We start from the raw sequence: 16411 nt of genomic DNA, 5'->3' as shown, positions 1-16411 counted from the left end.
ATGCCAATCATTTTACTTCTCTACTGAAAGTCAACGTATCATTTACAGATTTAAGGCTCCATAAATCTCACTCTTAATATGAAATAATTATGTATGTATGACAGCTTTTGACCATTTACCTTTTGAAACAGTACAGAATATAATCATATTCAGAAAGAAATACTATAATTTAAAGATTAAAATAAACTCCTTATATTTGCAAACTAGTCAAAATCTATATATTATAAGCTAAACTGCTTCTCAGAATTCATATTGAAAGCCTAACCTCCAGTACCTCAGCAAGCCATTAATGTTAGGTCACAGTCCCATCTGATTGGTTTAATTACAGAAAAACAAACTATGCCAGGGATAAGCTTCTACAGAGGAAAGATCCTAGGAGATACAGTATGAAGGCTGTTATCTACAATTCACAGACAAGTTTCCAGGGAAAAGAATCTTTGCCTTGATTCTGAATTTGAAATTCCCGCTCTACAGAATACAAGATTTGTGTTGGCAGAGCCACCAAACCTATATTTTATATTATTCTATATAAATTAATGTATCATAGATTAAGAATTTTTCTAAGTGTCTCACTTGCAAATATTTTACATAGAATTTACAATACATCTTAGTATAACTTACTTTTCATAACATATTTATAATTACATATGACTTATTTTATAAAACATACCTACATAAGTAAGTTTTCTTTTAGAAGAAATTCACTGTGAAACCACATGCCCTAATTTGTTGCTCAGAAATTGTAGTCATTCAACCAATATGAAAAATGACTGGCATTCTTTCCATAGAACTCCCAAGTGCTAACCACATTGTCCAGGTAGAAGCTATGTTTATAGTGAACGTAAACTTGGTGCTATGTACTATAAAGCTGAGTCATGTAAGGAATTTGTCCACATCAGTCATTTTCAGTTAGTTACATTACTGTTAAAAGAATCTGGAGTTCCGTACATTTTTATTATTACCATTTATTTCTAAAGTTTTGATCATAATAAGGCATTACAACTAACTTAAGCATTGAATGTACTCATCAATTATATGGACAAGTCAACTATGAGATCAATTATAAAATTTGAAATTAGTATTTATATTCCTATGTTAAGGTTCATATGTGAAGAATTTAACAGGAGACCTAAAAACATGCCCAGCTGATTCAAAATAAATGTAAACTAAATCACAAAATTAACAGAAAACATGAAGGCCTGTATTTGATTATTCCCTTTGATAACAGTCAGAATTGCTTTAACATAAGTATACTTCAATAAAAACAACAGTATACTCAATCTCCTTCTCAGGACAGAAACAAGATAAAATGTTCATTTTAAGCACATACAACTAAAAACTGAAATGTCAAATACTCACCCATACTCTTTGTTTTTAATGGTTTTCACCTAAAAACATTTACCTTTAAGTCAGCTACTTCTTCATTATAATTATCTTGCTTGGTGACATTTGAAAAGGAGCGCAAAGCTCCTGTGAGCCGAGGTAAAGCCATCTTTTACTCAATCAGTGATCCATAGAAATAAGAAACTCGAAACTGAAACAAAACACAATGATATTTATCTGTTTAGAAATGACACAGATAATCAAACTCAACAAACTGACCTATACGAGAAAAATAAAAAACACCAGCACTTGCTACCAATGCTAGTTTCTTAAGTATAGAATAAAATCTCCCAGCAAAAAAAAATAACCAGATGTGCTAGAAACTATAACAATTCTATCACATAAGTGAAACAGACTTTAGAGCAAAAGGTAAAAGGGACTTAAAACAAAGATTCTAAACAGTAATAAAAGACAACATATATGAAAAGTCCTCAGTTCATATGCATGGCTTTAAAACTTAAAAATTAAAACAAACCTCCAGAAAGAAATGGTAAGTCCAGCATCAATGTACAGTACAAAGACATCAATGACTGATGGCTCAATTCACATGCCACACCCAAACCCTATCTCTATCAAAATCCAATAAAGATACACACAGAAACAAATACTTTATGATTAAAAATATACATTATGTACATTTGAAAAATAATTCCATTGCACACACATGCGTGCACGTGTGTATGTGCACACCTCTATGTGTGTGTGTGTGTGTGTGTGTGTGTGTGTGTGTGTGTGTGTGTGTGTGTGTACAGGCATTTACCTGCCATGGTACAGGGAGATCAAAGGGCAACTGTGGGAGGCGGTTCTCTCCTACCTTATTGGATCCCAGTATTATGAGGCTTGTTAGCCTTTACCTGCTGAGTCATCCATCTTGCTGACCATGAAATAGTTTTAAAACAGTATGTTGTATACAACAGTATAAAAACTCAACAAATTTCAAATGGTATTACATAAATCAGTAAATGATGTGTATTCCCCTCTACGTGCCGTGAATACCACTGGTTTATAAAGAACTCTGCGCAGGGCAGAATACAGGTAGGTGTGTGTGTGGGGGGGGGTGCATGGGACACTAGAATGCTGGCAGAAACAGGGCCGAGTCACACAAGATGCTATGTAGCCGCCAAAGGGGAAAGACGCAAGCTGCCAGGTGGAAACTTGCTGGTAGGCCACGAGCTTCATGGTAAAATATAAGATAATGAAAATGAGTTAAATTAAGATGTAAGAGCTAGCCCATAAGATGCTAGAACTAATAGGCCAAGCAGTGATTTAATTAATATAGATTCTATATGATTATTTCAGGAGTCTGGGTGGCCAAGAAATGAACAAACGGCTTCATACAACAAGAAAATATTTTAACAATGTTTAGAAATATCATATCTACTCTGAGCTCAATGTGACCAATTTAGTTTGTTGACCTCTTATAGAAGTCATTCTCTTAACAAAATGTAATTAAATAAGAAACAAAATGCAAGACAGTAAAAACATAGGAGAGAGCATATGAGTGAGACTTGCTAGAATAGCTATAGAACTGTACCTCACAATGGAGAAATTCTATTGAGAAAGTAAAATGACTCAACTTGTAAGCAAATTCTCCTACTAGGGGACTTCAACTTCCAGCTACTCAGTGGGCATACAGATAGGTGAGCACTTGTGATAAAATTAACATGGATGGAAAACAAATTCCTGTGCACCAGCACGATTTCCAGGTTCTTGAGCAACAGAACAAAAGCTTAGACAGGGACCACAGGGTTAACAATAAAAGCAGAAGCAGTTTACTAAGAATGAGTATTTTGAAATCTGTAGGCAAATGGATGAGCTAGAAAACATCATATTGAATAAGATAACCCAGACCCAGAAAGACAATTCTATGTACTTACTCATAAGTGGTTTTTAAACATAAAGCAAGGAAAACCAGCCTACAAATCACAATTCCAGAAAACCTAGACAACAATGAGGACCTTAAGAGAGACATACATAGATCTAATCTACATGGGAAGTAGAAAAAGACAAGATCTCCTGAATATATTGGGAGCATGGGTACCATGGGAGAGGGCAGAGACAGGGAGGTGAGCAGAGAAAAATGTATAGCTCAAAAAAATCAATTTAAAAAAAGAAAAAACGAATAAACTTGCAAGGAAGAAACAAGCCAGACCTGTGATGAATATTAGAAACTAAACGGCAGGCCGACAAGACAGTTCAGTGGCAGGTGTGCCAGCTAAGGAATGTAACCTAAACTGGATCCCTGAGACCTACCACATGATGGAGAAAACCAACTGCCCCCGACTGTTCTGACTGCCACATATATTACAAACACACACATGCACACTAAATAAAATGCAAAAAGAAAATCTTTTAAAAGATGACTAATGCTGTAGGAAGGATGAGGACTTTTATGCCGTATTTCTCAAACTTTCTCCTTTATGTTCTATCAGTTACATGCCAGCCTATGCTGGGCAGGTTGCAGCATTTCCTCTATCAAATGCTTTCTTTCATATGTTAATCTCTCTTTGGAATGAGGTTCTACTGAATGTCACTTCCACAGTCTTCTGTTTCAAGACAATTCTGAGAGTAACATTTAAATGTTTCTACCACTGAGTAACATATTCTTGAAGCAAAAAATTAAACCAGAAGTTAGTGGACAGTTTCTCAAACTTTACTGTGTACTAGTTACCTAGAAGATACTTTTTTTAACCATGGGTGCTTTGTTTTCAGGTATGTCTGTGAACCACATGCCTGTGGAGATCAGGCGAGGGCATTGGATCCCCAGGGACTAAAGTTACAGTGGTTTTAGCCACTATACTGGTGCTGGGAATCAAACCCAGGTCCCTCTGGAAGATCATCAGTGCACTTAATCACTGAACCATCTCTAAAGCCCTGAGGGTGCCATAAAACATAACTGTGCCCCACCAACCTCCTCCTTCCTCCCAGTTATCTGATTTATCACATTCTACAACATTCACAAACGATAACACAACAAATCCCATACTTTAAAAATGACTGGCCTAAAAATAAATAAATAAATAAATAAATAAATAAATAATAAGATGAAAAATAAAAATGACTGGATTAAGACAAGAAAGATATCACCTACTCTTTAATCAGTATTCCGTGTCTGTTCACATCAAAGAAAATCTATGTAGTAAGAATCAATGGTCTCCATTTAGATTCAATCTGTTTACTACCAGCCTTTTTCAATTAGATTTCCTAAAAAATAAAACTGTACTGAAAGTATCTTGATAAACATTTCTTTTCCTCAGTTCTACCAAGGACGGTAAATAGGTAATATCAGTAGAAAAGCAAGGCATACAAAGAATGCCTTCCAGCACTAAAGTTTACAAAACCAGAATGATGGATACATTGTCTTCAGGATAACAAAAGCCAGAACTTTTCAAAGAAGGTCCTGATATTAAACTCAACATATTCTGCCTCAGAACCTCACAGATTTCAAAATGTAAGCATCAAAACAGGAAACATATGAAATGTAGAACAGACTGTCTCAGCATGGTTTTATGGAAAACTGGTGTACTTGGAACCACAAATTTAATAATTTTGACTATCTAACAGTAATACACTGAATTACCTGTCCTTTCTTTTAAAGGACTTAATATTTCATTGATTTTAAACTTATTTTACAAATCTAGACAATACTACCAAACATGACAATACTCTCAGCCTTCAATAAGAATTGTCTAGTCAACGGAAAGATGGCTAGGTGGATGAGAGCACTAGCTGCTCGTGCAGAAGACCCAGGTTTGGCTCCCAGAAATTACATGGCTGCTAGCACTTCAGGCAATGGGATGCCCTCTTTTGACTTCTGTGGGCACCAAACACATAACTGGTGTACATACATACATGCAGGCACTCACACAAACACATTTTTTGTTGTTGTTGTTAAGAAAGGATTAACAATAAGGTGATGTTGTTTCAAACAGAAATCTGCTCCTTCCTTAAATTCTCCTTTAATCACCACATTTATCTCAAATTAGGAATATCTTTCAGTATAGCATTGTTTCAATGTTTAACATATACCTTCAAAAATAAGCATCAACATAACCATTAAACAGAAACCAACTTCTTCACCTGGAGTTCATCTGAAGAAACAAAAAGTTTCAAGTCTACAGCAAAAACACAGCTGTGTAGGATACACTCACAGTAATGTGCCAACACTTCAAGGGTAATTTTAATTATTCATAACTCTACCTGTCAAACTGACAACAGATCCTATGCCTCTCTGAAGCAAAAAGAGACTGTCTTAAACAGTCCTTAAAAGTTAGGATACACATTTGACTCACGGAGAACTCAGAAAGCACAGGAACAGATCATTAAACCTACACATACATCACACAATATAAAATGTATGCTTGCATATTTTACAAACAAACTTCTACATGGCTCTCATATCATAATCACTCATTTATATTAACTCCAGGTTACCAACTTGAAGACTAAGGGGGACAGCTTACACAGGCTGACACCAGAAGCCAAAAGTTTTCACATTCTACAAGATCCCACATTTCAACATTTTTTACTCTTAGCAAAACATAAGGAACCCTCTTCTTTTAAATGTCTTTGGGAAAACAAGATGTTAAAATACTACTTCAACATCAAAGGACAGTTACAAAAACTCAAGAAGAACAAACAAGCATATACATCATCTCTTAAAAAAACCTGGAGCATATCCAATACATACTATTTCATATATGAATTTTAACTATCCCCATACTAGCCCATTAAAAGGAGCCTGGAAAAAATTATGGTCCAAAGGCAAAATTTTTATTTAACTCTAACCATGAGTCTTAAAAGAAAAAAAAAAAAAAGAAATCAAGACCCTAAGAAGTTTAACTTGAAATAAAAATCTAAATTTTTTTTTCTCAGAAGAAAAAATATGTATGTATATTATTTGTATATTACACATACAAAACCAAAACTCTAGGGATGTTCCAGGGGCAGGCTTAGATGCTTGGAATTGAAGAGAGTTTGAAACATCTAATAGTGCCACTCCCTGGTGAACAAGCATTCAAATGTATGAGTCTATGGAGGCCATTCTTATTTAAGCCACCACATTCCACTCCGGACATCCCCCTAGGCTGGTATCCATATCATATCAAAAACAAACAAACAAAAAAAAAAAAAACAAAAAAAGCATTCCGTTCATTTTCAAATGTCCCCACAGCCTATACCCTTCTGCCTTATGGTCACCTCTTCATTTTCATGTGTTTTCTCTTACCCTCCCCACAGTTCTCCCTTAAGTGTTTTCCCTTATCATGGGCTCATTTCTAGTTTTCTATCACCTATATATACTAACGCCCGACTAAAGAGATATATATAAAACTTGGAGTGAATGTGAGAGAGAACGTGTAGTGTTTTAGCTGAGTCTGAGTTACCTCACTTAATGTATTTCCCAGTTTTAAGTTTTCCTGCAAATTTCACTTTATTTTTCTTTATGGCTGATTAACATTCCACTGTGTATGTATACCACATTTCCATTATCCATTCATCTGCTGATGAACATTTAAGCATATACCATTTTCTTGCTGTTGTGATTGGAGCAGCAATAAATATGAAAAAAAGAATATCTGTTAATAGGATATCTGCTCAGGAGTGGTACAGTACAGCTCAATCACATGGACTTCTGTTTTTATCATTTATTTATTTGACATTTCTTCATGAACGCTACTACTACATTTTGAATACCATAGTATGTATGGAACATGGTGAGCAAAATCAATCTAGTGTCCACAATAGTGAATCACAGCTTAAGGGGGAAAAGAAGCCAACTAGACAACCTAACTCAAAGCAAAATAAATAGATATAAAAGTTGATTTAAAAAAAAAAAGCAGCAATAGAGAACATGACTAGAACCCAGAGTGGTGTGTTTAGAATAACATGAAAGGGGATCATGATGGAACTTCAAATGTGAAGAATGAATCAGGTAAAGAGGGAAACATGCATTAGCTGCATGATGAGGGTATGCCACATTCAAGCACAGCAGTCAGAAATTGTACAACAAACAATGGCATCTGACAGAGTAAAATCTCTTGACAAGACATTAACTGTTTAAATTTAGAAACTATAACAGCTTTAAAAAGAAGAAAAGAAGGAGATGGAGGAAGAAGAAAGGAAGGAGTACGAAGGAAGAAGAAAAAGAGGAAGAGGAAGAATAGAAGAATCTCAAAAAATAAGTTTTACTTGAACTGTATTTAACTAGGATTGTTAAGACTACAGTGAAAGGAATGGACCAAACCAAGGCAAACTGGAAGCAGAAAGATTAGGAATTCTTCCCAGAATTTATAAATGAAAGATAAGCTGATAGTTCCTGAAATGAGATAATGACAGTGATTTAGAGAAAGGTAAATAAATCCAAGCAATTATGGAAGTCAAATCTATTTGGTTTACTAATTAACTGCATTTGTAGTGGAGGGGATAAACAAACAGGTGACTAGCCTCTACACTTAGGAAGACAGGAAGATAAAGGACTTCATAGGGAGAAAGCCAAGTGATTATTTTGTCTTTCTTGAAATGTTGTCCTAGTTTGCTATTTCTGTGATTTACAAACATAATCAAAAACTAACTGGGGAGGAACAGGTATGATAAAACATGACCAAAAGCAACTTGGGAAGGAGCAAGTTTATTGTGTCATCTTACAGCTTAGTTTACAAATAGAAATCAGGGTAAGAAATCAAGGCAGGAACCTACAGGAAGAAATTGAAGCAGAACCATATTGCTTACCGGCTTTCTCAGCCTGCTCTTTTATACAGCTCAGAACTGTCTGTTGGACAGATGGACAGAACCGTTAATCCAGAAGATGCCCCCACAGGCCTGTCTACAGGCCTTTCTTCTCAGCTGGGATGGACTGTCTAGTGTCAAGAGCACAGAACTAGTCAGCACAGCTGGGACATTCAGGTAGCGACAGCAGGAAGACTACTCAGGCATAGAACTCAGGAGATGAGCCTTGTTTTAAGAAAAACATGAGAATCACCAGCAAAACCATAGAAATAAATTTAAAAATCATCTACAAATTAATATGAGTGCAGTAAAAGACAACAGAAAGTGAAGAACAAACTTGCAAGAATTAAGTAGGAGAAAAAAAATCAATAAAGAATTTTTAACAGCAGGAGGCCATAAAGTCCGGAAGCAAAGAACTGTATACCAAAACAAAGTGTCACCAAAACAAGGGAAAGAGAGTGGTCTAAGATAGATTACAGTCAGTTGTGTAAAATAATATAAAAATATGTGGTAAAATGCCCAACGAAATATTTCACCAGTGTTCTTCCAAAGTTAAGCTTTTAATACCGTATATGCACAATATCTCTTTAAAGGCATTAAATTGAAACACCTTTTAACGTCCTAATAAACCCACTCATCTTTTTGTAATATGAAGGCCAAACTCAAACAGTAAAGAGATCTTGCCACAAATCAATATACTACCAGTCCCAGAATGCACATTTAATCCCAGAGTGTAGAAGTAGTGTCCACACTACCTTGTATAGTTTGTTGGCCTATTCAGAGAAACTCAAAACATACTGACTAAATGATGTATATTTAGAGAATTAATCTTTCTGAAGCTGATTATTATTATTATTACTACCAGTCAAATGCCCAAACTATAGAGGAATGGTTCTCAATCTTACTAATGCCACAACCCTTTTCAATACAGTTCCTAGTGTTGTGGTAACTCCAATCATGGAATTATTCTTGTTGTCATTTCATGACTGTAATTTTGCTGTTAAAAATGGTATGGTAATATAATCTGTGGTTTCTGATGTTCTTAGGCAACCTCTGTGAAAGAGTCATTTGCCCCTCAAAGGGGTCAAAACCCACAGGTTGAGAGTCGCTGATATAGAGAGTACTAATAATTTTGAAAAACCTTGAAGAACGACACAGACTGGAAGGATGGCTCAGTGTTAAAAGCACCCAAGTTCCTTTCCCAGCACCTATATCAGGCAGCTCACAGCTACTGGTAACTCCAGTGCCTTAGCTAGTGTTCTATTGATGTGAAGAGACACCATGACCATCTGCAGCTCACAGCTACCAGTAACCCCAGTGCCTTAGCTAGTGCTCTATTGCTGTGAAGAGACACCATGACCAGCTCTTATAACTGAATGCATTTAACTGGGCTTGCTTACAGTTTCAAATGTTTAGTCTGTTATCATGGTGGGGAGTATGGCAACACACAGACAGACATGTTGGAGAAGTAGCTCAGAGTTCTACATCCAGATCTGCTGTCAACAGAAAGAGAGCTAGACAATGGGTCTGGCTCGGGCTTTTGAAACTTCAAAGACAACTCACAGTGACACACTTCCCCCAACAAGGCCATACCTCCCAAACCTTCTCAAGGAGTGCCAGTCTCTGACAATTAAGCATGTAATTCTAAGAGCCTATGGGGGCAATTCTGATTCAACCCATCACACCCTGCTTTAAGGAATCCAACACCCTCTTCTGGACTCTGCAGGCACCCACACTTACGTACACATACATAAACATGATTAAAAATCTGCACAAATAATGTTTAGTTTCCTACTGGTCATGAAGGTACTACTCTACAGCAGTCATTAAAAAAAGGGAGGAGGAGGAAGAAAGAAAGAGAAAAGAGAAGGAAGGAAAGAAGGAAGGCAGGCAAGCAGGCAGGAAGGAAAGCAAACTGAAAAAGATACACTGCAATTTTTTATGATATCAACCTGAAGATAATTGCTTCTTGAAATCTTGAAAACAAGAAAAGTTCTTGTTTCCTAAGTCAACACAAAAGGTACATTTATTCCTATTTAAGCACAGAAGAATTTAACAGAGTTTCAGAGTTCCATCTGACTAGGTCAAAACATAAGCAGTCTTAACAGTAAACATGAATTTCTTCTTTGTAAACAGAAATTGAGTTTTTTCATATCACTTTCATAAGCCCTATTTACTAACTACTGAAAAGTGTCTTCCTACCCATTCTCTTAACTTAAAAGGACACAAAAATCTCTGAAAATGTCGTTTTAGTAGTTGTTTCCCTAATTACTCAATAATCCCAAAATAGATTACTTTCCTTCTTTTCAAGTTCAAGTTGGTAGAACAGGTATTACACAAATTAGGAGGTTTAAGATATGGGTTTAAAAATTGGAGCTGGTAACAATAGGAACTAGGTGCATTAAGCATATTTCTGTAATCATCTGAGGAAACTGTGCCAGGGTTTGGCTACTTAGTATTTAGTCAGTACTGAAGTACATTTATTCTCTTCTTTAAATATCAATACTCACTGCTCAATAATTACTAAATTAAAACGTATCATGAAAACGTGTACTGTTACCCATTAATTTTTCTTATTACTAGTTTTATTTACGTGCCATACCATATTCCACCCTAATGTTCCATGTCTTTAACAATAAACACAATCCTAATAATTCTATTTGGAGAGTCGAAGTGAAGAAAGATTCACTTAATCTTTTTGTTAAAACTTAACAAAAACAAGAAGAAATATACTAGAAAAGGTACTCCTATGGCACAAACATTCATTATTCATTCTATCTCTTTGTGTGTGTGTCTACTTCTGAATGCCAAGAACCTTAACAAATTAAGTTAGGTTCCCATTATCTTTCTAGCTTTGTTAGTTTTGGCTGGTGTTCCTGTGAATCACTCTCCAAAGAGAACACTTAGTAACTTCATTTTCTAATCAGCAAAATGAAAAAGAACCACAAGGGGTATTCCTAATAAACCCTTTCAAGATAATTAAAACTTGATTAAGCAGAATGATGATGAAATGAATTAAAATCTCCTAATAAGTTAAAGATGTCAGAAATAAAACTTGTAAAACATCACAACAAAGCAGAAAAAGATAAAACTAAGAGCCTTCTCAACCTCCCTTGCCCAACTATATTTACAAAAAACTTCTTAAATGGCAGTGCTGGGTCCTTTACATAGAGACTACTTGATAGGTGTTGAGCTAGGCAAAACATACAAGAAGTAAGTTACTCCAACGCTTGCTTGGAGTAAAAGGCATGTTTTCTGATGGTTGCTAAGTATATACTGAGAATTCCTTATCTGAAATGATTGAAATTAAAGTGCTCCCAGACTAAGGATGTTGGATTTTAGAATATCTGCATGTAAAATGAGATAGGCTGGTGATGGAGACCCACAATTAAAGAAAATTCATTTATGTTTTATACTTTATACTCAGGTCTGAAGCTGATTTCATTCAGTATTTTTAATAACTTTGCCCATGAAGTAGAATTTTTGACTTCTTATGTCACATCAGTTTTTGAATCCCCAAATACCAAAAAGTTTCAGCATAGAACTGGAAAGTCTTTAGCAGCTACCCTTCAGAAAAGAGGATATATCCAGAACTTACAAAGAATTATAAATATTAAATACCAAGGAAATAAAACTGTCAAAATTAACAAATAGGCAAATGAACTGAACACATAGTTTTCAAATAGAGAAACACAAATGGCCAATAGTTATTTTAAAAGTCTTTAAAATCCTTAGCCAACGGGAAAATGCAAATTAAAACTCTGAGGTAACACTTGACCCTAGTCAGAATGACTATCAAGAAACTTGATAACAAACGTTAGAGAAAATGTGCAGAAAAAAGCACTTATTCACTGATGGCAGGGGTGCAAATTAATACAGGTATTATGGAAATCAGTTTGAAAAATCCTCAAAAATAGAACTATCTTATGACCTAGTTATTTTACTCCTGGGCATATACCCAGAGTGTTCCAAACTCTACCACAGAGGTATTTGCACCACTACATTTACTGTTTCTTTATTCACTTTGGACAGAAAACAGAACCAACCTCATTGTCCATCCACAAGCAAGGGGTGTGTGGGGGTGTGTGTCTGTGTGTGTCTGTCTCTCTCTCTCTCTGTGTGTGTGTGTGTGTGTGTGTGTGTGTTGGAATACTCAGATTTAAAGAAAACAAAAATTAACAAATTTTTCAGGAAAATGGAGGGCTTAGAACAGCAGTTCTCAGCTTGTGCATCACAACGCCTTTGGAGGATACATATCAGATAACCTTCATATCAGATGATTATGATTTTTAACAGTAGCAAAATTACAGTTGTGACGTAGCAACAAAATAAATTTATGAATGGAAGTCACCATAAGTGTGGGCAGCAGTATTAGGAAGGCTGAGAACCACAGGTTTAAAATATCTGTTAGTAAGGTCACATAATCTCAGAAAGAAAGAAAAACACATGTCCTATCTCATATGCAGCTACTACCTGTGTGTGTGTGTGTGTGTGTGTGTGTACTCCCAAGTATACAATTGCAAATGTAGGTTCAGTGAATATATAAAAAGGAGAAAAGTTACTATTAGGTGATAAGGAGGAAATGAATGTAGGTAATTGATACTTTAGTCTTGAAAGACTATATCTGAAAGAATATAGGTTTTTTTCATTTTAACTAACATGGATTTTTCATTTTTTGTGGTGGATAAGTGAGTAAAAAAATATATTTGATAGTGAAATGTAAAATCCAACGTGAAGCCTTCAACATACTCTAAGTATAATATATATATATATATATATATATATATATATATGTTTTATATATATATGTTCACTGAGATGTATAGACTTTGGATCTGGCTACTTTCTCTGGGTAGTTTTTTTATATACAAGTTCTTTATACTAAAATATTAATTATAAAACTTTAACAAGTTTTAGGGGCACTTCATATTTTGAGTTTTCAGATTAAGGATGTTCAACCAATCCTTCTTCTCTCCTCAGGAATTCTGCATTTCTTTCTTCACAAGTTCACAAGTTAAAATTTTAATTGCACATAGCTACCTTCTCAAAGTTGAAAACTGTATTTTCCGGAGAAGCTTATGCAAACTCTCTTCTCAAGAAAGGTGCTATAAAATAGTAAACTTATTTTGCATTTATCATACATGCCCCTGATGAAATGTTTTGTGTACATACTTCCTATAATCCAAGGTACAGACATAGAAAATCAATACAACCACTGTAAATACTGGGGAGGAAAACAAAGAAAACATTTTTCACACAGAAATTCATTTCCAACTGTTGAATTAAGATTCCTCCTTAAAAAGGTATTTGCTAGTGAACTATACAAAGTTCTATGACTATGTATATGACAGGGACTTTCTATGTCCTAGCAAAAGACCTGGTCAGTCGTCCTCATCAACTTGGACCATGAAACCCAATATTGACAAGTTCAACAGAAGCGCCATATGTGGGCTGCCCATGCATGCTTCAGCATCGCCATGGCAAAAATTTCATTTCAGGCCTCCCACAGTACCTGGACTTTGATGAAGAGAAAGTGGATGAATGAATGAATGAATAAACGAACCTACTATAAAAAGAAAACTATTCAACAAGGATCAAGAAAACAACTCTTGAAAAATTAATTAATTCATACACACACAGACACACAACACTAACCTACATTTAACTGACATCTCTATGAACATTTTAATGAAACACTAATATTATAACCATTGCGAAAAGCTAAATATACAGCCTGATAGAGCATGTGTACTAGACATAGGAACCGAATTAGGAACTTGAGAAAATTAAAATTCAAAAAATAAATGTTTCGCTTATGAATCTACAAAGGATGAAGACGATATAGCTACTATTCATTCGATCTAATATTAACCCAGGGGCAAAAAGAAAATACAGTTGCCAATTAAACTGAGCCTGTCATAGCACACATACCAAACTCAGGTAAGGCTAAACTTAGATTTCTTTTAAAGCAAAGGAAAACAAATATATGAGTGCACTGCATTCCACCAAAAACTACCTCACGTACCCACACAGCACCTCACTAGCGTATCCATTTCTTTATTTTAAAAAATGACATTCTAGATTCCTCGATTACTAAATTCACCCACAACCCTCAACTCGATAGCCCAATCTAGTCACTTTCTGTGTAGTGGGGAAAACCTAACCCAAGAGATTTCCCGTTCAAAATCTACGCGAAGGAAATGATGTTGCCATGGCTTTATAACATACAAAAATAAAATAAAAGAAAAAGAAAAAAATGAAAACAGGTTAGACACACTCACACTTTAGACACACAACAGAAAAATCTCGCCTAGTGGCCACGCTGAGTCTGCACACGTGAGCAATCGCTCTGGAGTTTTCAATCCCACTTCCATCTACAAACTTCGGAGAGCCGGGACGCGGCCGAGGGATGACAGCTCGCTCGGCCAGGCTCTTCCGGGCTCCGCGACCGCCCCGCCGCACACTCCAGCTCCGCCGCCCTCGCCCTCCCTCTGCCCAGCTCACCTCAGCCCGGCCGCCGCACGCGCCTGGCCTCCGGGAGGTGTGCTTCCTCTTCCCGAGTGAGCGGATGGCAGCGCTCCGCCCTCCTCCGCAGCCCACGCGGGCCCGCCGGCGGGGGTCGCCCGCTACCACTGCGCAGCGCGCGGGATGCCCGGCGGGGACCGACCCACAGACCCCAGACCGGCGCGGAGGGACGAGGAGGGGCGGGGCGGGGCGGGCGCCGGCGACGCGTCACCGGCCGCGACGCCAGCGTCGACACGTCAGCACCTCGCCGCCCTCGGCCACGCCCACGTAGGCCGTCTGAAGGCCTGCCGGCTAGGGATGCGTTTCCTGCGGTAACTGGCTTGCTTCTGGCTCCTTTCCTGTGCTGGGCTCCTGCTCCCTACCTCTGTTACCGGCGGCCTCGTCTTCCCCATCCCAAGCCCCTCTCATCTCCGATAACAGAGTAAAGAACACAACCGTGAGTCCGAGTCCCGTGGTCGCTAGACGGTTCCGCCCACCTGCTGTAGGTCCAAGTTTCGTTTTCCCTAAGTTTCATGTGTTCTCAACTTAGTATTTCTGAAGTTATTTCTGACCTTCAAAACAAAACACCTGGCGATACCCTAGTGCAACTGGCAAATTTAGAAAAGCTAAGCTAAACGACTCTGCGTTGTTAAATTTTAACTGCTGAGTAAGGGTGCAGACGTGATATACTTTGTTACCCTTCCAGTCCCCTTCTTCCCTAAGTAATGTGTCCTAATACTTACCAGATCCCTGTTTTATAGAAGCAGCCAGTATTAAGCGAATATTGATCAGTTGCAGACGCACTGGAAATCCTGTATTCTAGATTGAGTATGGTAAGAAGACCTCAATCACGGTAGAATTGTTCCAGGGATTAAAATCTTGAAGATAACTCAGCCGAAAAGAATCATGAAGTATAAATGGAACTTGATAGGATTCAATAAAAGGAAAAGTTACTGGATTGTGAATATGGAAGACCCATCCTGTGATATGGGTTTATGTGACCTGAACTTTTGAAAAAAGAAAAGATTTCAGGTTCTGACAATCTCATTCTCTTCTAACACAGTCCAAAGAACTATATGCGTCCTAAAAGGAATAGATGACCATCCCTACCTCTACATTTCTAAGCAATGCTAAATGTAGGCTAAAGGGGCCAGCCAAAGGAACCCACCCTGGCTTATGAAACCAGAGCCAGCGAAAGAAATGCTTTAGCCTCACACCCAGACCCAAAGAAATGCCCCCTGACTCTGAAATCAGTGCCAAAGAAACACTTTGTCCCTAGAATCAAAGTCAGTGAAAGAAATATACTCTGTCCCCAAAACTAGAGCCAAAAAGCTTAAACAGGCCAGTAAAAGAAACATAGTTTGACTCTGAAATCTCTGCCCCTGGCCAAATCCCTGAGCAGGGAAAAACTAACCAATCATCCCTCTTCTCCCTGGAAAAACTCCTCACCTAAGAAGTCCTATATAACCCCTAGCTTGTTCAGTTTCAGGCTGCTCTTCTTCCACCCTGGCAGAGGCGGCCACTCTCCTGGATTCTTCCCTCTCAATAAATCTCTTGAACTAGCTTTGGGTGAAGACCTTCTTTTGCTGGAGCAGAGATGGAGCACAGCAGGACTGCAACACTTTTGTTGGCAAAGCCTTGCCTTAGCAATGCCGAGCTACACTCCGGAGCACCAGAGCTGAGTTATAACAGCTTCGCTGGGAAGCCCTCTCCTGCCAGAACAGAGCTGTCACTTTGGGGAAACCTTCCCTAGAACTGGGCTGTAAGCTGCTGTGCTGACTGTGGTCTGTGTTATTTC

At 37.4% G+C, this 16411-nt stretch overlaps 1 protein-coding gene across 1 annotated transcript in view; it reads right to left on the bottom strand.

Annotated features, from left to right (window-relative positions):
- The window catches only part of Ascc3 (activating signal cointegrator 1 complex subunit 3), a 293210-nt gene extending 278387 nt beyond the window's left edge, over window positions 1-14823 (bottom strand). Inside the window, exons 1-2 of the mRNA XM_038339034.1 lie at window positions 14614-14823; window positions 1403-1534 (exon numbers count right to left, since the gene is read on the bottom strand). Of these exons, the coding sequence (XP_038194962.1) occupies window positions 1403-1492 (90 nt within the window). The 5' untranslated portion in view covers window positions 1493-1534; window positions 14614-14823. The remainder of the gene's footprint in view (window positions 1-1402; window positions 1535-14613) is intronic.
- Between the last annotated feature and the right edge of the window lie 1588 nt (window positions 14824-16411).

Source organism: Arvicola amphibius, chromosome 8 (genome assembly GCF_903992535.2).
Source record: "Arvicola amphibius chromosome 8, mArvAmp1.2, whole genome shotgun sequence".
Classification (NCBI taxonomy): domain Eukaryota; kingdom Metazoa; phylum Chordata; class Mammalia; order Rodentia; family Cricetidae; genus Arvicola; species Arvicola amphibius.
Note: the sequence above shows the minus strand (reverse complement) of the source record. Positions and strands in the feature narration are given on the sequence as shown.